Source organism: Triticum urartu, chromosome 7 (genome assembly GCF_003073215.2).
Source record: "Triticum urartu cultivar G1812 chromosome 7, Tu2.1, whole genome shotgun sequence".
NCBI classification, from domain to species: domain Eukaryota; kingdom Viridiplantae; phylum Streptophyta; class Magnoliopsida; order Poales; family Poaceae; genus Triticum; species Triticum urartu.
The window spans coordinates 190,638,731-190,662,411 of record NC_053028.1 but is presented as its reverse complement, the minus strand read 5'-3'; the positions used below and the strand labels follow the sequence as shown (position 1 = coordinate 190,662,411).

The 23,681-nt window shown below is 48.0% G+C and overlaps 2 protein-coding genes and 1 non-coding gene across 9 annotated transcripts; 1 reads left to right on the top strand and 2 right to left on the bottom strand.

Moving 5' to 3' along the window:
* Positions 1-183: 183 nt before the first annotated feature.
* On the top strand, positions 184-8,879 carry LOC125521471 (uncharacterized CRM domain-containing protein At3g25440, chloroplastic). 6 transcript variants are annotated; one of them, XR_007289300.1, is made up of 6 exons: positions 184-337; positions 418-763; positions 871-1,272; positions 1,401-1,639; positions 3,187-3,493; positions 8,398-8,879. XR_007289300.1 is itself a non-coding variant. In XM_048686522.1 (5 exons), exons 1-4 carry the CDS (start codon positions 267-269, stop codon positions 1,590-1,592), a joined length of 1,011 nt encoding a protein of 336 aa, XP_048542479.1. In that variant the 5' UTR covers positions 184-266; the 3' UTR covers positions 1,593-1,639; positions 8,393-8,879. The 6 variants fall into 6 exon arrangements, 2 of the variants coding, with proteins under 2 accessions (XP_048542479.1, XP_048542478.1); XR_007289298.1 differs by having other exon boundaries at positions 8,393-8,879; XR_007289299.1 differs by having other exon boundaries at positions 3,176-3,493; positions 8,393-8,879.
* LOC125526067 lies at positions 2,020-2,138 on the bottom strand. The gene has a single exon (XR_007291535.1). It is a non-coding gene; the product is annotated as a 5S ribosomal RNA (ribosomal RNA).
* Positions 8,880-9,151: 272 nt separating the features above from the next.
* On the bottom strand, positions 9,152-12,510 carry LOC125521470 (aspartyl protease family protein At5g10770-like). 2 transcript variants are annotated; one of them, XM_048686520.1, is made up of 3 exons: positions 12,361-12,488; positions 11,226-11,383; positions 9,152-10,728 (listed from the first exon to the last, which is right to left on the bottom strand). In XM_048686520.1, the coding sequence occupies exon 3, from the start codon at positions 10,715-10,717 to the stop codon at positions 9,431-9,433; it is 1,287 nt and encodes a 428-aa protein (XP_048542477.1). In that variant the 5' UTR covers positions 10,718-10,728; positions 11,226-11,383; positions 12,361-12,488; the 3' UTR covers positions 9,152-9,430. The 2 variants fall into 2 exon arrangements, with proteins under 2 accessions (XP_048542477.1, XP_048542476.1); XM_048686519.1 differs by lacking the exon at positions 11,226-11,383 and having other exon boundaries at positions 12,361-12,510.
* Positions 12,511-23,681: the final 11,171 nt, after the last annotated feature.

Genomic DNA, 23,681 nt, shown 5'->3' with positions numbered 1-23,681 from the left:
GCTGGGCCGCAACCGCTCTGCGCAGCAGGAGATTGGGCAACCGCCGATTCGTGATCGGACGGTGGCCGAGTGTAATTTTGAGTTTCGGGCCGACGATCTCCGGCCCATGTTCTGTGTAGCAGACGTGTGGCCCATTATAAGCCCATCCAAGGTTTTACCAACCAACCACAGGCCCTGCTAGCCCAAACACACAAACAAACCCAGTTGGCCCTAACTGAACACCTCGGGTGTCCGGCGACCGGAGCGCCTTCACTGCTCGGTCCGCCATGGCGTCCCTCGTCCCCCGGCTCCTTGGCCGCCGGACTCTGCACCCCGCCGTCGCTCTACGCTCTCCACGGTTCATCGCCACTCCTCCTATTAATGCCTCCATCGCCATCTTGTATTTTGGGTTTGATTTATCTGTTGCCTCCTAACCAGCGATGCTTGGATGCGATTCCACGGCGCAAATCCCCCACGCCCCTGCCCGCTGTTCCGGCCTTCCCTGGGGGTTGATGGATGCGCGGGAGCTGCGCGGAGATGGTGGTTTCTCTCGCCGGTAAGGCACCGGAGCACGGCGGTGACGCTGAACACGGACGGTGGCTTTGCGCGGTTCTCGGTCGGAGATCTGGACACGAAGCAGAATGGAGTGCAGAATCAGCCGCCGGCGAAGAAGAAGATGTCCAAGAAGTCCAAGGTCAACCAGCTCAAGTGGTTCCGCCTCAAGGCCAAAAAGAAGATGAAATCGCCCAACCCCGAAGTCAGGATAAGATACAAGCTCGGAAAGGTTGCTTGGTTTTAGCATGTTATATATTACCACTCTGTTCCCTTTCGTATGTATAGTTGATGAGAAATGCTGAAGTGCTGCATTGTCAATTTCTCATATGAATTCAGGCCAAGAGGAAAGAAGAATGGCTGATTGAGAAACTCAGGAAGTACGAGGCCCCGAGGGCTCCAGAGCCGGTTCACGACCCTGAGATTCTGACCGAGGAGGAGAAGTTCTATCTGAAACGGACTGGGGAGAAGAAAAAGAACTATGTTCCTGTTGGGAGGAGAGGGGTGTTTGGTGGTGTGGTTCTCAACATGCACCTCCACTGGAAGAAGCATGAGACTATGCAAGTAGTCTGCAAGCCCTGTCGACCTGGGCAAGTGTATGAGTACGCAGAGGAGCTGGCGAGGCTCAGCAAAGGGACAGTTATTGATATTAAACCTAATAATACCATTATCTTTTATCGTGGAAAGAATTATGTGCAGCCAAAGGTTATGTCACCTCCTGATACTCTTTCTAAGCAGAAGGTAATCATCACTAGTCCTATACCGACAAATCTGCTTGTTCTCATGGTACTCCTTTTCTATCTGAGCATACTATCGTTTAGTTTGTTCAGTTGACTTGACATCATGTATCTATACTCCCATGTCCACAGGCCTTGGAGAAATATAGGTATGAACAGTCTCTTGAACATACCAGTAAATTTATTGAGCAGCTGGAACAGGAGCTTGAAGATTACCAGAAGCATGTTGCTTTATTTAAGAAGCGTGAAGGGGCTATTTCTGAGCAAATCAGTAATGAAGACTCTGCTGTGGATGACCTCACAACTAGCTCAGATACCGATTGAATTGCCTTCTTCCTCAATTGACATCTCATATTCTTTCCGCAATGAAGGTTTGAGAAGATCTCGCTACCCTAAAAACTTATGTCATGTTTTTTTTTCACTCTTCCAAATGTTTGGCAGGTGCAAGAAACGTTTGGTAGCAGCCACATTTGTGGCGTTCCACACTTGTCTAACATTGTATTTATACCCCACCTATCATAGACCTTTATTTACCCAAGTTTTGCCACAAGTGTGGTGACCAATTTGATCGCCACAAAACTGCCACTTGCCGTACCTGTGGCACAACAACAACAACAAAAATCTTTTGGGTTTCATCTCCATAAGAGTGGCTGAGTTTTTACGTTGGCTCGCCAAGCCTATCACAACCCTCCTCCTTTACCTGGGCTTGGGACCGGCTATGTTGAGACAACATAGGCGGAGTTTCTTTAAAGAAATGCAACACGAGGACTTCCCAGGAGGTCACCCATCCTAGTACTACTCTCGCCCAAGCACGCTTAACTTCGGAGTTCTGATGGGATCCGGTGCTTTAGTGCTAGTATGATCGCATCCACCTGTGGCACAAAATTGAGTTAATTTATGGATGGCAGCCAAACATGCCCTTAGATGCAGAGCTTAATATTCATACTGAATTGAGAAGCTTTCCCTTAGATAGATTACAATAGGAATTAAACAGCGCTTCAATGCTCAGAATCAGGTAGAAAAAGAGCGGTAGCATATTCAGGGGTATTATGCTTAAAATTACTAGTCTGGGTAGTTGGTAGGTACTTGGTACAAATGTTCTTTGTTTGTGTCTTGATGTGGTCTTAGATTTGATATATCCATTTAATGAAAGTTCTGTTGTTACTTGAACATCAACGTTGTCAGCATTTGATCTTCATAGGGCTGGTAGTGAGTAAAAAGCTAGTTTTTTCTGTTCAGCTTGATTATATTGGTATGATTAGTTTCATGGGTTTTTATCATGTATGCCACTAGTTGTGTCCCACTAAGTTTTGCCAGTAGAAGTTACAACTGCTAAAAATGCTATCGTTTTGTGAGATGCTTGCTCAAAAATGCCATTATACACCTAAAAAATGCCATCGTTCCATTAGATGCTTGCTCAAAAATGTCATTAGACACCGTTACTGTCAGGTCAAACCCGTTGACCATGTTATATGACCAAAGTACCCCTAGACCCATATGTCAGCTCTCTCTATTTCACAATGATAAGTGTGGGCCCCACTTGTCATGAGTAAGCAAGCAAATAATTTTAGAGGAAAATAAGAACGTTGTTGGGGGTCGAGTGGGACCCACACTTTATTGTAGTGAGATAGAGGGAGAGCTGACATTTTGGTCCATGGTTATTTTGGTCATATATCATGGGAAACAGGCTTTGAGCTGACAGTAATGGTGTCTAGTGGCATTTTTTAGCATGCGCCTAATGCAGCGATGTCATTTTTGAGCAGTTGAAACTTAGTGGCATAAATGATAAAACCCCTAGTTTCATTGCACTGCTTTTAGGATCCTAAGAATAAGTGACCTTCTTCTCTTTTAGAATCTGTTGTACATTGCCTTACAACCATTACGCGTGACTTGTAATTTTGCAATAGCCCTTGTGTAGGGTTCTCATGCTATCTCATAAAATGGAAAAAGGGACAATTAGTAGTTCAAGAGCTATTATACTGCTGGAGTACCATGAACCCAGAGGAGCAATACCTATGAGGAATCAAGTACCATAAACATATTTATGGGATGCTCACATTGAGAGTTAGTAAAGTTTATGGTTTGAAGATTTAAGGTAGTAGTGGATGCTGATGGTGGAGGAGATGAGTTGAACTTTTTGAGAGAGATGGGCTTGCTTGTTGCTTCAATACTGAAAAATCAACTTGGGTTATCTGCTGCAAAGGAAGCCTCTCAAATGGAAACTGGTAAGCTCTTACCTGGATCTCAACGAGTAGATTATAGCATACATAAGATTGATGTTTTCAGATTAGAATTTACTTTTGTAAGATTAGTTACTATACCGTCGGTGAAGTCAAGATAATGTCAAATGAATAAATTATGGTTTGCAGTAGCAAACTTATATAGTTCATACCATGTTTTACTCGTGAGCAACATTTTGTTCTACTTATTGTTTTCCTTATTGTAGCCGTGAATGGGTTCAGCCCTATTGTTAAAAAAGTCAACTTTTTGAATTTGGTTTCTCTTAGTACTCACCAGCCCTTCTATATTTCACATTTGATCGAATGCTTGATTTGGACTTATATATTCCAAAGATAGTTTCAAAATCTTAGTTATTATAAAATTAAAATTCAACCCAATTTACTTTTGGAAAACTGAATTCGGCAAAGATCATAAGATACTTGCGGTAATTGGTTTTACCACTGGGGTCTTGAATGCTGGTACGACTTACATGCTGCTAGCCATGATACCATGCCATATGTTGTCACAATTGATGATCTCACCATTTCCAGCAACGCACGTACCACCTAGGGGAATACTAACTTATGGCCCTGAAAAGGAAATGAAGTTATTGCTTGACTTCTTCACTTTATGACACTAGTCAAGTGGAGGACTACACATAACTAGTGAAATACCCACGCTTTCCAATTGATAAAGGATTATAAACAATCATGGCATGCTATCGCCGCCGGCTCAATACTCCGCCGGACATACTCCGTGCGCACGGGCTAAGTCATCAGGCCGCTGGATACCCCGTGCGCACAGGCTCACTTACCCTGTGCACACGGGGCTGCCTGTGTGCAGCTGTTGGGCTTTGCCCATGTATTCACATTTCGCCCCTCCTTACTCCTTCATGTTTTGGACCTATATATACTGCTCCATTTAGGGATAGCTAAGAATAGATCTAGACATTAGAGCTTCACTCATGTATCTCCCCTTGTGGGATTCCTCTTGAGAGAGAGAAGACTCCATTGGAGTTCAAGACATCCGTTGGAGAAGATCCTTAGGGATTTGAAGACCCCTTCAAGGGAAGATTCCTCCATGGAATTCAAGACCCATTTCTCCTAGAGATCTAGATGAACTATCTTGTATCTTTATTTCCCTTGTTGTCTTTGGATTTTGATGCACCCCTTGCATTACTTGTGATTTGAGGAGTACTTGGAGTGAATCTTGTCCATTAGAGTGTTCTTGTGTTTTCCCCTTGTGTTCTTGATGTTCTTCCTCAAATTCACCTCCAAATCGTGAACATCAGGCCACCTAATTGGAGGTCGATTTGAGGAAGAACACCAAGAACACAAGGGGAAAACACAAGAAGAACACTCTAATGGACAAGATTCACTCCAAGTACTCCTCAAATCACAAGCAATGCAAGAGGTGCATCAAGATCCAAAGACAACAAGGGAAATAAAGATACAAGGTAGTTCATCCACATCTCTAGGAGAGATGGGTCTTGAATTCCATGGAGGAATCTTCCCTTGAAGGGGTCTTGAATCCCTAAGGATCTTCTCCAATGGAGGTCTTGAACTCCCATGGAGTCTTCTCTCTCTCTCGGAATCCCATAAGGGGAGATACATGAGCTAAGCTCTAATGTCTAGATCTATTCTTAGCTATCCCTAAATGGAGCAGTATATATAGGTCCAAGACATGAAGGGGTAAGGAGGGGCGAAATGTGAATACATGGGCAAAGCCCAACAGCTGCACACAGGCAGCCCCGTGTGCACGGGGTAAGTGCAGCCTGTGCGCACGGGGTATCCAGCGGCCTGACGACTTAGCCCGTGCACACGGGCTTGTACCGTGGGCACGGGGTCCTGGGCTCGTGCGCGCGGAGTATGTCCAGTAGCTCTCCGGAGGGGTCGTGCGCACTGGGTCAGGAGGGACCGAGCACACGGGGTCGCCTGGGTGCGTCTTCTTCCTTCGTGTTGTTGGCTTCTGGCTTCCTCGAGATCTTCCCGTCGGTGTTGGTGGAACTTGGCCTTCCTCTTGACGGTTCCTTCTCCACTTCCTTGGATGGTGTAGTCGTTCCCTTGCGCTTGCACTCCTTGTCATCCCTGAAGTTCTAATAATACCTATGTATGCACACGAGAGGGGTGTCAACTGTCAAGTAGTATACCATCCTCGAAGGGGTCAAGTGAACACGCGTAAAGGAGATGGTTCGCCTTTATGTATGTGAACTAGATGTGGCACTTGTCACTTGCCAAACGGACTCTTGACATGGTGATGTCCGTAGGATGCTCCGCATCATGTTTGCTCTTGTGTTCAATCACAAGTCAGACATAGTCCTTTGGTAGAAGGACGAACTGGTCTATCAAATTCATCTGTCGCCATCAAGTACCACTTGTTCACTTTACTTTACTGCTTTTCCCTTAGCAGTTTACTTCCGTGCTCTGTGTCGATAGACTTATTTGATCTATTTTAGTATTTCGTGCTTTCCTCTGTTTCACTCTATCGGTTCGCATCCTTTTAGTTCGTACTTAGGTTGTTTGTCAGCATGGTCTTCTTTGTGTTTGTCTCTATCTATTCAGCTTGTTTTCATTCGGTGTTATACCTGTTTTCCTAGCTAGTATTCCTATCGGTTATATTGTTGTCATATATCTTCCCATGCTACAATATCTGCTGACCTACTGGATTACCATCGTAATAGTCAGACCTATGTTCTACTATGCACGAACAATTATCGCATCTTTCCTCGAAAGATTTGTTCTTCTCTGAAGTGCATGTTTAGCTTTTGCTTTACCGAACTTATTCCGCCGCTGTGATTCGGTTCAATTCAAACATTCGAAGAATTTTTTTAATCTCCCATTCACCCCCCTTTGGTCGATATACTCTCGGTCCCAACACAGCTTCCCTACTGCACGTCCACACAGTCCATCTCCCGCGCCACCTGAGGCAATGCTGCCTGCCGACCGCTGCCGGCCGCGCAATTTTCAGGGTGCGAGTTTACTGTGCATGTACAGTAGATGCGGCTTGCTCATTTACTGCTGTGAATTTTCAGGGATTCTCCCGGTTGGATAGAGCTCATAGTACGAGTTATGTTTTAGTTGGAGATGCGGGATGCTGCGGCGCCCGCCGGACAAAGCGGCCATATCGCTTGAGCCCACTTATGACCATACGGTTTGTCCAACAGCGCTTAGCGGGCATACTTTGTGGGGCGGCGTTGCGGCCAAGCGGGTAGTCCCGTCCAGCTTGCATCCTGACTTCCACGCCACCCTAGGCCGTTGTCATCATGACCGTGGACATGTCCCAAGTCGTCGTTGGCGCTATCAACGTGATTGCAGGCAAGTCGAAGACCATTTGGGGCACTCTAATAAAACCGCAACCCACTTTTGATCCATGTTCCTGAGGGAGCCACACGTGAGGGGGGGGGGGGGGGTATGGCATTGCCCACCTTTCTCCATTACCTTGAGCTTTTGGGTGAACTGTCTGGTGCCGTCCGCTCCGAAGCCGGCGAGGTCCCCGGCGACCACGATATGCGCGGGGTCTAAGGGCAGGCGGCCGTTTGAACGTGATGTTGACGGCGGCGAGCGGCGGCCGCTCGCTCCCTCCTCCTGCTCCAAGCGGCCAGATCCGCACCATGCTCGCGGTCACCTCTGCCCCCTCCCCATCCTTTGGATGTTTGTTGTATTTCTTCAATCATCGTTGGATGATACAGTGCTGAGACACATCGGGGCCGCTTGGGTGTTGCAATCTGACGGCGGATTACAGGCGGAAATGTATTCGGTTGTATTTTACTGGTGTACAGTAATATCCAGGTGTAACAATTTACAGTTGTAAAATTTCACAGACATTCCAAGCGGGGCCTAAGTGTAATTTCCAGAAACATGGTTCATCCAACTTTTGGTACAAGGGTCTAGGTCTCTGCAGTGCCATCTCTTCCAAATTTTGCTGTGAACCTGAACCGTGTAACCTAAATTGGTTTGTGTATGACAAAATTATTATGACATAGGCTTCTGTCACAAAACTCAGACCATGGCCCTTAAGTTGCCTTCCTAAAATATGTTTAATGTGGCAACATCAGAGAGTGAAACACCAACCAGCACATGTTTGTTGCTCTTTGTTTTTATTTTGTGCAGCCTTCACTTATTGTTCTTGTCAAAGCCTTATAAAGAATCCAACAATAAGAAACTGAATATCATAAATTGTTCTTGTCAAAGCCAGCTGCCTGGTGGGTACCACATAGAAGTGTTCCACTTTCACAGCTCATGTGTCAATGTCAAAGAACCCTTTCATATTATCCTATCTGTAGGCCATAGCCAACTAAGACAAAGCAAACCCCAAAGCCATTTGGATGTCTTGCACACCGCTGCCATTATGCCACATCAAGACTCGTATGGTCCCTTTCAGCTGTCCTGTGGTGTATGCTGGCGAACAATTTATGTTAGGCCCCAGCCATTGACATGAGCCCTCACCAGTTGGCTCTGAAGGATTCCTAGTCTCCATTTTTGGTTCTAGTCCAAAAGATGATAAAATCGGTTTATCGGCATCGAGATCTGTTAGTCCTAGATAGCAATCACTCATCATGTAGAACTGGTCATCCTGCAGCATTTTACATCATCTACTTTCTGCGATACAGACATGGTTTAAATTTAAGGCATCATGTCAATTGTGTAATACGGAGACCTCTGAATTTTCCCTTGTGAGTTTTTATGCTGTTAGCATATGACGTTAGTTGGTTCTTGGTTGGCTATGTGTACTTTATGAAGTGAACTACTTCTGTGGATTTTGTTCGGAACCAACTCATACTGTATGACACATGAACAACATTACTATAACATGTATGCATAAATTTAGTTACAATTCGGAAGCTACTGTTTTTCTTATGAGGACCCACAATCTAGTGCCCGACACTGATTGTACCCTTATAACAGTGAAGACCTGGAGACGTAATGGATGCCCATCAGGGATTTCTGAACCATTGAAGAGCTGATTTACAGACCGTTGAAATGAGAGCATACTGGTTATTCTATATGTAGGATGATTTCTTGGATCATCTATCTGTGCTCTGCATGGAATTTGCTGCTTCACAAGCTTTTGGTCTTCTTCACTCGAGAGATTAACAGATTATAAATGGACGAAGTCCTTATCTGCATGTAAATGTAAACTAGTTGTGCTTTCTCGTATAATTGGTGTTAGTTTTTCCTTTTCTTCTACGAAGCTTATCAAGAAGATTGCAATTCTATTAGAAGAGAATAACACCGGTTAGTTATCAGTATCTTTGTTTTGTTGTCACTTTCGATATATGCATGTCCTGGCAGTCTTGCCATCCATCATGGGCAGCTTCCTCCACATCGAGAAGTACTTGTCATCCATCCATGTACTCTCCGTTCACAAACATAAGATGTTTTAACTTTTTTCTGAATCAGATGTATATAGACATGTTTTAGTGTGCTTGTTCACTCGTGTCAGCCTGTATGTAGTCCATATTAAAGTATCCAAAACATCTTATATTTATGAATAGAGAGAGTAGCAATTATTGGAGGCGGCAAAACATCCAAACCAATTGAATAGTTTGGCTAATGTTCTGCATTTGTCATTTGTTGCAAAATTTATGATAAGGAAATTGTTCGTCGAATGGAAACAGGGAATCAATGAATCGTTGGAGAACGCACATTAACAAGTCATGAGTGTATCATATCCCATAATCCCAAATCTTTAGGCCATTGCAATACTTTTTGTACATTTACAATACAGTGGTTGAAGCACTTGTAAAGACAGAAGAAGAGCAAACACAGCAGTTGCCCTGCCTGTGTTTGACACAGTACTATTTCACATGCATCATTGCTTTATGACATTGTTTATCTTCTTTGGTGTAATTGTATTTGCAAGTAGCTTGGCGTGCTCTGGTTGCAGATTTACCTAGTTGGGTCCATGCATGCGATGCAGGTGCGGTTCGTTTCATCCATTCTTCAGCTGCAGCCGCCGGCCGCGAAGCCGATCCTGGACTGCGCGACGTCGTAGACGACGCTGAACGTCTGCTGCTGCGTGTTCCCGATGATCGCCGTGCTGTCGGTGGCCGCGAACGCGAGGCACGTCGTGGACTCGTCCACGTCGATCAGCACGTTGCCCGGCGCCAGCTTGAGCGTCGCGCCTCCGGGGAACGCCATGTCCATGGCCGGCACGCGCAGCGTTGACGCCTGGCCCTTGAAGCACGTGTCCAGGATGGAGTACGCCGGCGCGCGGGGCGCTCCGCCCATGGCTGCGCCTAGCGCCTTGCTCAGCGCCGTGTACACGGCCGTGGGCAGGCGCGTGATCACCGTGCCGGAGTCGATGATCGTCGGCAGGCTTCCGTACTCCGACGGCGACACCGTGAGCGGGCTCCCGGCGACGGACATGCTGGCGAGGCTGACGAAGTAGAGCGAGGCGTCGAGCGAGCTGGACACCATGGGCGTGTACGAGTACTGTCCCGGGCTGTACGACCCGAAGGACAGGTACCCGGTCGACGCCGATGTCGGCAGGCAGTAGGAGAAAGAGTCGCCGAGGCTCGGCGCGAGCTGGTAGAGCAGCGACAGCTTGTTCCGCGCGAGGCCGATGAGCCCGGCCGACCGGCCGAAGAGGCCCTCGTTGTCCTGGCCGCACCCGTAGTAGAAGCCGGGGAACCTGCCGGAGCCGAAGGAGACGGTGTCCCTGCTGAGGTACCCGAGGGAGAAGGAGCTGTCGCCGTAGGTGGCCTGGTAGATGCAGACGCCGGAGGCGGAGCACGCGGACGGGTTGAGCGTGGCGGCCTGCAGCTCCCCGCACTGCGGCGCCGAGCACGGCACCGCGGCGTACGTGCTGGACGTGCGCGGGTTGTAGAGCGGGCCGGCCTGCCGGTGGCACGACACCACGCAGGGGGAGCACTGGAGCCACGTGAGCGACGACCCCGTGTCGACGACCATGGCGTAGGAGGTCGCCGGCGTGCCGAGGCCCAGCTGGGTGACGTAGTTTCCCACGCCCACCGACGCGCCGGGCGCGAGCGGCACCGAGCTGGACAGCGAGTCGGCGAGGTGGTTATCGCCGGAGGACTTCTCGCGGTGCTGTTGGCGGAGCGACGTCGGGTGGCGGGAGGGAGTCTTGGCGAGGCGCGAGGCGAGGCGGGCGATGCGCGCCTCGTCGTGGGCGATCACGGCGGAGAAGGGGAGGTCCGACGGCAGAGGCGCCGGCGAGCAGGGGCTCTGCGGGTGGTGCAGCGTTAGGTGCATGCCGGTGCCATTCATGTGCTGAAAATCTGCAACAAACGACCATCGTATAGTTTGTTAGTATTACTCACGCCATTATCTTAACATGTTACTGTTTGCTGGGATTAACTGATAGTAATGGTTTATAAAATTTCCAACTCTACTCTTACTAAGAGAGTGGCGCCATGTTTTCTGACTACTCAATGTGGTTTGCTTTCGTGAACCAACCTGTGGTTCGATGGTTAGAGAGACTGTATGGTATCCCCACTCACCAGGGTTTAAATCCGGATACTCGCATTGCATTCAGTCGGAGGAGACGTTTCCGTCAACGACGAGACGTCTATGGTGACTTTGTAAATCTTAACATGATATGCCGGCTCAGTCTTTTGAAGGTGTTCATAAAGGTAGGGTGTGCATGTGTGCGTTTATAGGGATGAGTATATGCGCGTGTATATGAGCGCTTGTGTCTGTACTAATATTTTAAAAAAATGTGGTTTGCTTTCAGATGGAGCTAGTCCGTCCGTCCAACCGATGATTGCTAGCTCACCGGTGGTAGGGTACAAACCGTCCGGCCCTGCATATTTTGGTAGCAGCGGACTGCACGTAACTTTGCACGCACACGACCATGACGCGTCGGGTTATTCATTCCAGCGATGTTTGGATATAAGTTGGTACGGAGTCACGGTCTGGTGTTGACGTGGAGAACTACAAAACGAAAGGGATCGTCAGCAGATTAGCAAACAGGAGAATCTGGCCTAACATTCTATGAATGAATTCTGTCACAAACCATTTTATCAATTATACACGCCTTCCGTAATGTACTAAAACCCTATCCATTTTGTCACCAGCTGCAACCGAAATTTGTCGCGGAATCTCCTGTTTTTTTTTCTCTTTCTCCCTTCTCATCAATGGGGTCTCATCCAGGCACCAACAGACGATGCTCCCATCCCATGGAGCACCGGTTGCCATGCCCTCTCATTTGTCTCCACATCACAACTTTCAAGTCTTAATCAATTATTGACAGGTTACCAATTTGTCCATGATTGTACTACCCGAAAGTCCAACGCCAGAGGAAACCCGTCAAATGGAGTAAACTGAATTGATTCGTCGACAGTTATGGGAAGGGAGAGTCAGGCTGGTTCACGCAAGCGTCTATTCGTGCCACTTATCACTGCTTGGTTTGCTCTGTGTGGTCACCTTCTCTTTTCCTAAGCACTGTTGCTTACTTTCTTGTAGCTTAACGGTTGATATCTCTCTAATTATCTGGTTCGCTGGCTATCTGGCGCCTGAATTTCTATAGAAATATGCGTTATGAATTTCAAATACTCTCCTATACTATAGATGTTCCTGGGAATGTGTATGCTAATCTATTTAACAAACCTGGCACCTGCGATCCATGGTTAGTGAAGGTGGTTAATATAGTTATCACCACATGCTGCCTGTCTAAGCTCTACAACGCCAAAAGAACAAACGACATAGTATCCAGCCCTGATTCAACCATAAGCCATCCATCCGTCTACTTATCATGGTCCCATGAACGGTTCAAGTTAGGTTGTGTACTGCGCAACAAGATGGTATCTACGATGATGGAAACCTCTATAATAAAAAAGCTATGATGGACGGAAAACTAACTGGGGAAGAGATAAATACACTGCCAATATTACTGAGTATTATGGGAGTACCATTAGCTTGTGAGGTGCAGGCGTTGGTGATCTCCCTGGCAGGAGTCACAAGAGGGAAGATGAGAGAGCCTGCGAGAAGAAGAAGAAGCGACTCCATGGTGTTGCGGGCTAAAAGCTTCTGCTTCTTCTTGAGGACGTTCAGTAGGCTTGTTCTTGTGGCCTCTATATAGTGTGTGCGAGTGGTTCGTTGGAATCTTTCCGGTAGCTTTCAACGCACATAGTTTGTCACAATAGATGCGTCTGAGTTTATCCACCCAAATGATTATTTTTTAGGGACACAAATTATTATCTGTGGTGACGATGCTCTGGGCGAAGCGATTACTGAATTATTGACGAGTAATGTGGCGCTGCTTCTCAAGTCCCGATTCTCAGTTAAGTGCGTAATTTGTGCACTGCTTTTGCTTAGGGAGCACAGATTTTTTTTTGAAACGAAGGCAAAAGATTTGCCTCATCTATTAATTAAGATAAGAAGAGAGTTTGTTATAGAAGTCACTCTTACACGGCATGAGTGATTACTCGCATAAAATAATAGCCCCTAATTTCTTTGCACCGGCAGTGACCCAAAGGTTTGCCTCGCAAATGATGAAGTTGAGCAAGATTGTTGGCGGAGCGCTCTTCTGTCGAAAAACACGGGCATTCCTCTCATTCCAAGTGGTTCATGACACGAGCATGGTAAGAGAGGCCATAGCCTTCCTATTGGGGACTCCGGCACCGGTTATATTTGTCCACCACTCCTCTACCGAATCATGTAGCTGCCAAGTAGTAGTGTCCAAGTGGTGAAGGCCGAATTTCGCGATGACCGAGTTCCATAGCCGAATGGTGTATCGGCATTTGAAGAAGAGATGTGGTCCACTTTCTTGATCTCTCTTGCAGAGAGTGCAAAGCCCGCAGTTTGACCATCCCCGGTTTGCAAGCCTATCCGCAGTCCAAATTCTATCTTAGATAGCCAACCAAGCAAAGAATTTAGCCTTTGGCGGCGCCCAAGCCTTCCAAATCATTTGATCCATGGGGGAGAGGACCAATCCTAGAAATTGGGCCTTGTAGGCGGAGGCCGCAGAGTAATGCCCACTTGTCATGTGCTTCCACACAATGGTGTCTTCGGCATGTTCAACAAGGTGGACATCAATTAAAAGCGTCCAAAGAGTGAAGAATTGCCGAAGGTGTTCAACTGATACGACCGTGGAGGTGTTGATCTTGAGGATCCACGCATTATTTTTTAGAGCCTCGCGCACCTTCCAATTCTTCCTCGAGGAGGCCTCAAAAATGAGAGGAGCGACATCCTTGGGTTTGCATCCATGAAGCCAAGGAGAATCCTAAAAAGATGTTTTAGCACCATTCCCCATGGTGATGGTTGTGGATGCATAAAAGAAGTCAAGGTCCTCCTCGTCACATGGGTTTCCCAATCCCACCCACATCTTGTGAGGCATCGTCCATTTAAACCATGGCCACCTCAAACGCAAGGCCCTCGCAAATTTGTCGGTGTTGAGGACCCCTAGACCACCATATTCACGCGGCCGACAGACAATCTCCCAATTCACTTTGCACTTGGCACCCGTCGTCTTGTCCGATCCGAACTAAAGGAAGGCTTGCTCGAGTTTGTTGATCCGGACCAAAAGAAGGCTCGCTCGATCCGGACCAAAGGAGCACAGAATTTAACTTGTCTGCCAAACAGACGTATCTACGGCAGATACACTTAGATGCAGGGTTTATTTTGTCGGCCGGTGCACGAGTAGAAAGAGAAATCAGGCACCGTTTGGAAGTTGATATTGAGGCTCAAAATTGGATAATGGTATTGGGGCTATCTGAGTGTTGATGTCTTTTTTGAGAAACACGGTACATATGCACACGCTCAAAAACACGTACATACACTCACCTCTATAAACGCATGCATGCATACTCTTCCTATGAACATCTGGAAGAGACTGAGCCGACGGGTCTTGAGATTGATGAAGTCACCACAGGCACCTCACTATCGACGAAAACGTCGCCTCCACCTGAAAGAATATTCCAACTTTTTGGGACACCAAAGCATCAAACCAGGGGTTTGTGACGGGGAACGAAGCATGAAAATCAAAAAAAATCCTACGAGCACCAAAGATCTAATCTAGGAGATGCAAGGCAACAAGAATGGAGTGTGTCTACATAACCTTGTAGACCGAAAACGTTAGCGTCGTAACGCGGTTGATCCAATCGTACTCTTCATGACCCAATCGCGATCCAATCCGATCAAGTGCCGAACAGAGGGCACCTCTGAATTTAGAACATGTACGGCTCAGCGGCGTCCTCTCCTTCTTAATCCAGAAAGTGAGGGAAAGGAGGTAGATGAGATATGAACGAACACGAGGCGGGATGGTGATGGTGGCAGCGAAATTCCGGCAGGGCTTCGCCAAGCGCTGACGGAACATGAAGGAGTAACGGGAGGGAGACGAAGCAAGCATGGAGGGGCTGGCTGTCCCGTGCGCCTCCCCATTATATATAGGGATGAGGGAGGGGCGTGCCAGCCCTAGCCCTCCTCCCAAGGCAGGGGGTGGCGGCCAAGGGGGAGGAGCGCCCTCCAAGCCAAGTGGAGGGCCCTCCCTTAGGTTTTCCATTCCTCGGGTGCATGGGCCTTGTAGGGGCTGGTGCGCCTGCCCAATAAGGCCAGGGCGCCCCCCTATGGCCCATGCTACTGTATGGGACGTGGTGGAACCCTTTACGGACTTCCGAAACCTTTTGGAACCTTCCTGGTACAATACCGAAAAAACCAAACTTTTTTCAAAACCCCGACAACAACTTTTCATATATAAATCTTTACCTCTGGAGCTCCTCGTGATGTCCCGGATCCCGACCAGGACTCCGAACAACCTTCCGACTTTCCACTATTAATATCTCAATACTACCCTAGTGCTATTGAACGTTAAGCGTGCGACCCTATGGGTTCAAGAATCATGTAGACATGACCGAGACTCCTCTCCGATCAATAATCAATAGCGGGACCTAGATGCCCATATTGATTCCCACATATTCAACGAACATCATTATCGGTTGAACCACGATGTCAAGGATTCAGTCAATCTCGTATGCAATTCCCTTTGTCCAGCGATATGTTACTTGCCCGAGATTCGATCGTCGGTATCTCCATACCTAGTTCATTCTCATTACCAGCAAGTATCTTTACTCGTTCCGTAATACAAGATCCCGTGACTAACTGTGACACCCCAAAATTTTTGACCTTGTTTTAAATTAATTAAAATTTTGCCAGGAAATAAAATTTTTATTTTCTGGATTTCCTTTTGATTTCAGAACCATTCTTTTCTTGGTTAGTATGGAGTTTTTACCGCAAGTGAAAACTTTCCAAATGTTTTGTTGGACTTGTATACCCTCTCAAGAAAACTTTTCTTTTTATCAGAGGAATTAATTATATAATTATTTTCCTGATCTTTATTTCTTTAAAAATGGTATCCCATGGTTTTAGGGTACCATTTGAACTACAACCCTTTGATAAATTTATTTAAAATTCCAACCAAAATTTGGGGATGTCATGTGATGTTTTTAAATCACTTTTATGGAAAAACATCTTTTATTCATTGGATATTTTGAGCTCTACGCCAAATTTTCAAATCTGGAATAGTTGGCAATTTTGCACTACAACCTATTTAAATATTTATTTAAAGCTTCCACCAAAATTATGGGATATCAGTGGCAGTATATAATTCAACTTTATGCAAAAATCCACTGATGTTCTTTGAAAAATTCGAGTAAATCAACCCCATCTTCATTCTGGTCCAGCTTGGTGATTTGTACTGCAACCATATTTTTACTTACTCTTTTACCCATGATTCTTTTTCCTGCTTTTAGACCACCCTACAAAACCCTTAAGTCCAGGAGAGTGGACCCATTGGAGGATTTTAAGTGCATGCAAAAATACCCTTATCTTTCTGTCCAGATTTGGCTTTCTCAAAAACTTGCACTATCAAGTTTTGATGTTTCCCAAACCAACCATGCCATGTCTTCTAGTACCTAAAGAGACTCTGATCTGGAAACTTTGGTCACTTGCAAAACCTTCTGGGTGCCCCTAGCATTTCGTCGAACAGTTGGAGTGCATGAACTATTTTGGCATAGATTTTAGTTAGCATTATAGAGTTGCTTTACTTGCCTAGCCAGCTTGTCCACTAGAGGTTTAGTAACCACCCTAACTAGTCTGGTAACTTGCAGTATCATCCAAGCCCTCTGGGGTGCCATGGCATTTCGCCGAGCAGTTGGTGGGCTTGCACTGGGCGCGCCCAGAGCGCGCCAACTGCAGCCACGCACCTGAGCCGCCGCGTCGCGCTTACTCCGTGCCTCCTGACCCTCTGCCGCTCGCAGCGTAGGGCCAAGCCTCGACCTGTACCCCCTCACGAGCACCACAGCCCCTCGCCACGTCTCCGGCAAGCCAGAAGCTAGCCGCCATCGCCGCCTGCTGTGGTCGGTGCCGTACGGGCCACCTGGCGCGTCCCCGAGTACCCCCGCCCACCGTGCTCATCCACAACCCCATCGCCTACCTCTGCAAGCCCTGCCAGCCAGCCCCCACCTCCCCTGCTCTGCAATAGTGCCGCCGCCGTCGTGCTTATCCTCGGGCAGCCGACGAACCGACCTCTGGCGCCTATAAAACGAACCCCCCTCGCTCTGTCAGCCACAGGTAGCACCGTATATTTCCCTTAGACCAATCCCGCACATCAAATTGACCCGCAGAGGCCATCTCCTTCACCTCCGGCCGAGACGCTCACCGCCGCCCTTCTGTTCATCCCGACACCACCAGAGCCCCTCCCTCTGCCCTATCACCACCATTAGCTCCATCATGACCCCGAGGACCCTTTCCAGCATCCAATTTCGCCCGGGAGTCGAGGTGTGCAAAGCTCCACTCCCTCCCGAAGCTTCCACTCCGCAATGGAGGAAGGTGCTCTCACCCTCAAGCTTCCCCGCGCCCCTAACCACTGCAGGTGGATGCGGTGCCTCCTCCCGATCACCCCCATATCGTGAGGGCGTCGAATGGTGGCTTGTGTCACTGGGGATCGCCGTTGGAAACGGCCCCTGTCTCTGTCGAGGCGCGCATAGGGGGGAGAAGATGAACCCGACAGGTGGGGACCACCTGTCGGTGAGCCAACCCAAGCCACTAGTGGCGCAACCCGTCCGATGTGTTTTCCTCTGGTGGAAGCGTATTTCGGGTAAGTACGCGACCACTCACAGAAGACGTATTCCAGGCGAACCGTTTTCCTTTTTCTGTTTTCTTTAAATAACAGAACTTTGACTAAACTTTGACTGGGCTTATCTTTTTAAATATAAGTCCAAATGACTTGATTCTTTTTCTGTTGTTCCTCAAATTTGGTCTAGTTTATTTTCATATTTATTTCAAAATTTTCCAAACAACCTTTTTGTACTGTTTTTAAAGTATGTGTTAATTTAAATTTATTTAAAATAGGAATTTGGAGAGGGAGAAGAAAACTTTCAAAAGTTTTGGAGAGCACCTCACCTCTCCACACCTTGAAGGCAACCATTTTTGAACCATGTCATAATATTATTGTGTGTTGTTTGATACGATCGCAACACCACCTCGACACGAAGTTTTCGTTATTTCATGTGATGATATGATTATACTCATAAGTGCATATTGCTGAATTCTGGGTTGTTGGCATTCGATATATTGTGATAGTAGACACCCTCGTATACCTTTCTTGCCTACCGGGAGGAAGTCGGGAGAGCCTCTGTCTTGGGTAGACACGAGCTTGTCTCCGGTCTTCGTTGAGACGGTTGTGTCCGGTACGGCAAAGTGAGGCATGAAGAGTGGTGACTTTGTCTGTTGGTTGAAACATATTTGTTATGCTAACCATGCAGGAAATACTTAAACCTCCTGAGTCGACCATAGATCGAGTCTTGTTCCGGTAACCCCCATACTTGTTTCGTACTACCACTTGTCCCTGCCACAAGTAGGGTACGGTTCAGTAAGTTGTCAACCCCTTTCCTAGCACACACCGTACAGAGAGGCCATGGTGGAAGATACCGGAGGCCTCCGGTAGGCATGCCACCTGGTTCGGGGGCATGGGTGTTTTCGGTTGTAGCCGAAGGGGGTAGCTCCCCCAGTTTGCGCGCGGTATAAATTTTGTGATCCCATGCTAAGTCGAGGTTGTAGCCTCCCCACTTAGAGTTTTGCTTAACGGGTGTCAAGGGTGATTCCAGACACCGGTGAGTTTGGCTGGTGTGTGCGGTTAGGTGGGTTTTCAATTAAAAGACCGTAGCCGGAATTAGTCCTGATGGACTAAAGGAATCCGTTACTCGTGGGTAAAGAGTACACCCTCTGCAGAGATTATACCTATTCGAATAGCCGTGTCAATGGTTAAGAACTACAGTCTGGGATGGGTCAAGTGTCGGTCTTAGTGTCGGTCTTCGGAGGAGAAACTACTAAACCAGAACATTGATTATGACATGTGACATATGATGATTATGATTATTATTGTGGACTAATCATTTGTATTATTTGAAATTAATGAGTATCCCTGGGACGGTTCTACCTCCTAGATATTCACTGTGATTATTTTTATATATAAGCCCTTTATGCGGTGTCGCTGAGACGCCCGACTGTGGCATGCTTGTTATTTTCATTTACTTATAAAGCCCTTTATGTGGTGTCGCTCAGACACACGACTGTGGCATGCTTGTTATTTCAATTATTTATAAGCCCTTTATGTGGTGTCGCTCAGACGCCCGACTGTAGCATGCTTGTTATTTCAATTATTTATAAGCCCTTTATATGGTGTTGCTCAGACGCCCGACTGTGGCATGCTTGTTATTTCAATTATTTATAAGCCCTTTATGTGGTGTCGCTCAGACACCCGACTGTGGCATGCTTGTTATTTCAATTATTTATAAGCCCTTTATGTGTTGTCGCTCAGACGCCCGACTGAGGCAGGCTTTATATTATTATCCTTTCGAAGCGTCGCTTCAGACACCCGATCGGTGCACTCTATTTTTACTCCCTGATTGCATATTCATATTTGACATGATTGACCTGCTTGCATGCATCATGAGTTTCATTTATGACTGACGTAGTGATCATGGCATGTTTCAGAGCATGATTATCTTTTGATTTATTATACCAGTGTTCATGATGTTTGCGAGTACATTCAAAGTACTCACTGGCTTGTCCCTGGCTATTGTCTTGGCCAGATTTCTTGCATGGACAGGAGCGTTGCGATGACAGCCCCGGAACCTACGCAATGGAGATAGCAGCCTCGCGAAGATAGGAGTTATCCTGGTCAGCTGTTCCTGTGGGAAATGGAGTCCCATAGACACTGATGACCCACAAACCGCTTCCGCCATCAACCACTAGAAACCATTCGTTGTACTCATAGGCCAGAATGGTCTTGTACTACATACCTTATATTTTGCTTGGAGTTTCTGTAACAAGTTGGTGCCTCATCAGCTAACAGTAATCCTGGGGCTGGTGAGCACAAGGGCCGCTTTTGGGAAATTAATACCCCGAAAATCCGGTCCTCACACTAACTCATTAGCCACATTGCTTGCAAGTTGTTTATGATGTTATATTATCGAGATGGCTCTGACGCCCGGGTAATCATGCTACAGTAATTCCATGCTAATGATGCCACGTCACCTCGGTTACTGTTATCAATCTCGCGATGGTTCAAAAACGGTTCGAATTCAAATTTAAAATCAAGTCAAACAATTAAAGTTTTCAAAAGTCAAAACTAAAATGTTCTTAATGTGACAAGTAAATCATGGATATTATTGGTGGAGTAACAACATCTTTATAAAATATTTAAATACCCTTAAGTGATTAAAACAACATCAAAACAATTAGTTATACTCCTAATATATTTTACCAAATACTAAACTATTTTTATTCTGAGGTAAAACTTCTTAGAACAGTGGATTAATTTGACACACTATTTTTGGAGCTGTTTTCATATTTTACTAAACCAAAAATATAGTGCAACTAAAATAAAAGAGAAATGAATAAAAGGTAAAACAAAAAAAAATAACAAAAGAAAGAGGAAACCCCCCTAGCCAACTGGGCCGAACGGCCCAACTGGCCGCCGAACCAACCGACCCAGGCCGGCCCACCCCCAGTCCCCCTTATCCCCCACCCCCCAGAAACCCTAGATCGAAACCCCACCCCACTCGCCCCACTTCCCCTCCCCACACCCCGCTCCTCCCTCTGTCCCCCCGATTGGATCGGGGGAATCAACCCCATCGACCGCACCGCTCGACCCCCCCTGCGATCCATCACCGGACGCCATCGCCGCGCTCCTCTCCGTCGCTGGAGGCCCCCTCGCCAGACCGCAACCTCGCCGGCTTGCCTCCCCCTCCCCGCCGGACTGCTACCTCTCCGTCCCCGTCATCCTGCCCACGGGTCGCCCTCGAACCTCGCCGCCCATCGCCGTACCGCCTCGCCTTCCCCTCTTCTCCGATCTGGATGCGCCGCCGCCCGAAGGCCTCACTGTCGCCGGAATACCCTGCCGTCGCTGCTCGTCGCCTGGAACTTCTCCGCCCCGTCGCGCCAGCCCCGACTCCTCCTCGAGCCGGCTTTGCTCAACTACAGGGCTCGGTGAGCCCCGTCCCCCCTCTCTCCCCTCGTTCTCTGTCGCCGGCGCCGTCCACCGCGCGCCGACCACGCTCGGCCCTGCGCCTCTCCATGGTCCTCCGCGCCCCTGTACACGCACGCCGCGTCCGCGTCTTTACGCGCCCCGGCCTCCTCGCGGTGCACGCGCGCGGCCCACTCGCGCCCAGCGCTCGGTGCCCCTCCTCCCTGCTCGCCCGCGCGCCCCACTGATGCCGCCTCGCCCTCGCCGTGCAGCCTCGCACTGCTCGCTACCCCGCGCCGGCCATGCCCCTGTTCGCCCGAGCTCCCCATCCCCACACGCACGTAGTCTCCAGCCGCGCCCGCTGCTGGCCCTCTCTCACCGCCAGCTCCACCCTGCAACTGCTCGCCGGCCACCGCCGCCGTGTCCCCGCGCCGCCCCTCGCCCCCGCGGCCGCCGCTCCGGCCTCCTGGCCAGCGCCGTGGCCCCTGGCGCACCGCAGCGCTCAGTCGGGTTCGGCCACGCCAAGGCGCATGTGCCCGACGCCCGCGCCAACTATGGCTCAACAGAGCCACTGGCTAGGGGCCCCACCCGCTCAAACGAAAACAAAAAAAACAAAAGAAAAAAGGAATTAAATAAATAAATAATTAAATTAATTAATTAATTAAGGATTTAATTATGTTAATTAATCATATTTAGATTAATCTAATCAGTAATTAACCTAATAAATTAAATAAACTAATTAAAACCTGATTAGTTAGTCTCAAACTATGACAAGTGGGTCCCACTAGACCCACTGGTCAGGTTTGACTCTGGTCTGTGGACCGTTGACCGCTGACGTCACCCTTACGTCATGCTGACGTCACCAAACACTGTTTTGGATAATGTTGAACTAAATTAATTAAATAAATTCTAAAATTGATTTAAACCTTTTTAAAAATCATATAAAATAAACCGTAACTCAGATGAAAATACTTTCTACATGAAAGTTGCTCAAAACAATGAGACGAACCCGGATACGCAGCCCGTTCGTCCGCCACGCATCCCTAACCTATCGAACTCGCAACTTTCCCCCTCCGGTTCACCGGTCCGAAAATGCAAAACACCGGGGATACTTTCCCGGATGTCATCCCCCTTCACCGGTATCACCTACTACCGCGTTAGGGCACCTCTAACGTCGTTACTTGTCATGTCATGCATCACTATGCATATGCTTGCATTATATTTATTGTTTCTTCCCCCTCTTCTCTCGCTAGACACCGAGACCGACGCCGCTGCTACCCAGTTCGACTACGGTGTTGACGACCACTCTCTCTTGCCAGAGCAACCAGGCAAGCCCCCCCTTTGATCACCAGATATCGCCTACTCTTTTCGCTATTACTCTTTTCGCTATACTGCTTGCATTAGAGTAGTGTAGCATGTTACCGCTTTCCGTTAATCCTATCCTGATGCATAGCCTATCCTTGCTACTACTGTTGCTACCTTTACCTGCAATCCTAATGCTTAGTATAGGATGCTAGTGTTCCATCAGTGGCCCTACACTCTTGTCCGTCTGCCATGCTATACTACTGGGCCGTGATCACTTCGGGAGGTGATCACGGGCATATACAATATACTTTACACAGTTACCTTACCTGTGATACTGTTCGGAGATGGGGGCTAAAGGGGCAGGTGGCTCCATCCAGGTAGTGGTGGGCCTGGGTTCCCGACGGCCCCCGACTGTTACTTGAGGCGGAGCGACAGGGCAGGTTGAGACCACCTAGGAGAGAGGTGGGCCTGGCCCTAGTCGGCGTTCGCGGATACTTAACACGTTTAACGAGATCTTGGTATTTGATCTGAGTCTGGCCACTGGCTTATACACACTAACCATCTACGCGGGGACAGTTATGGGCACTCGACATCGTGGTATCAGCCGAAGCACTTCATGACGCCAGCGACTGAGCGGCGCGCGCCAGGTTGGACCGCGTAACGTGACTTCCTTTGTAATGGAGGTTGCTAGGTCTGCTCTCCGGCCGCGTACGCAACGTGCAGGTGTGCTATGGGTGATGGGCCCAGACCCCTGTGCGCTTAGGTTTAGACCGGCGTGCTGGCCTCTCTGTTGTGCCTAGGTAGGGCTGCGACATGTTGATCTTCCGAGGCCGGGCATGACCCAGGAAAGTGTGTCCGGCCAAATGGGATCGAGCGTGTTGGGTTATGTGGTGCACCCCTGCAGGGAAGTTAATCTATTCGAATAGCCGTGATCTTCGGTAACAGGACGACTTGGAGTTGTACCTTGACCTTATGACAACTAGAACTGGATACTTAATAAAACACACCCTTCCAAGTGCCAGATACAACCGGTGATCGCTCTCTCACAGGGCGACGAGGGGAGGATCATCGGTTAGGATTATGCTATACGATGCTACTTGGAGGACTTCAGTCTACTCTCTTCTACATGTTGCAAGATGGAGGTGGCCAGAAGCGTAGTCTTCGACAGGATTAGCTATCCCCCTCTTATTCTAGCTTTCTGCAGTTTAGTCCATCGATATGGCCCTTTACACATTTACCCATGCATATGTAGTGTAGCTCCTTGCTTGCGAGTACTTTGGATGAGTACTCACGGTTGCTTTCTCCCTCTTTTCCCCCTATCCCTTCTACCTGGTTGTCGCAACCTGATGTTGGAGCCCAGGATCCAGACGCCACCGTCGACAACGACTCCTACTACACCGGAGGTGCCTACTACTATGTGCTGCCCGCTGACGACGACCAGGTGTAGTTAGGAGGATCCCA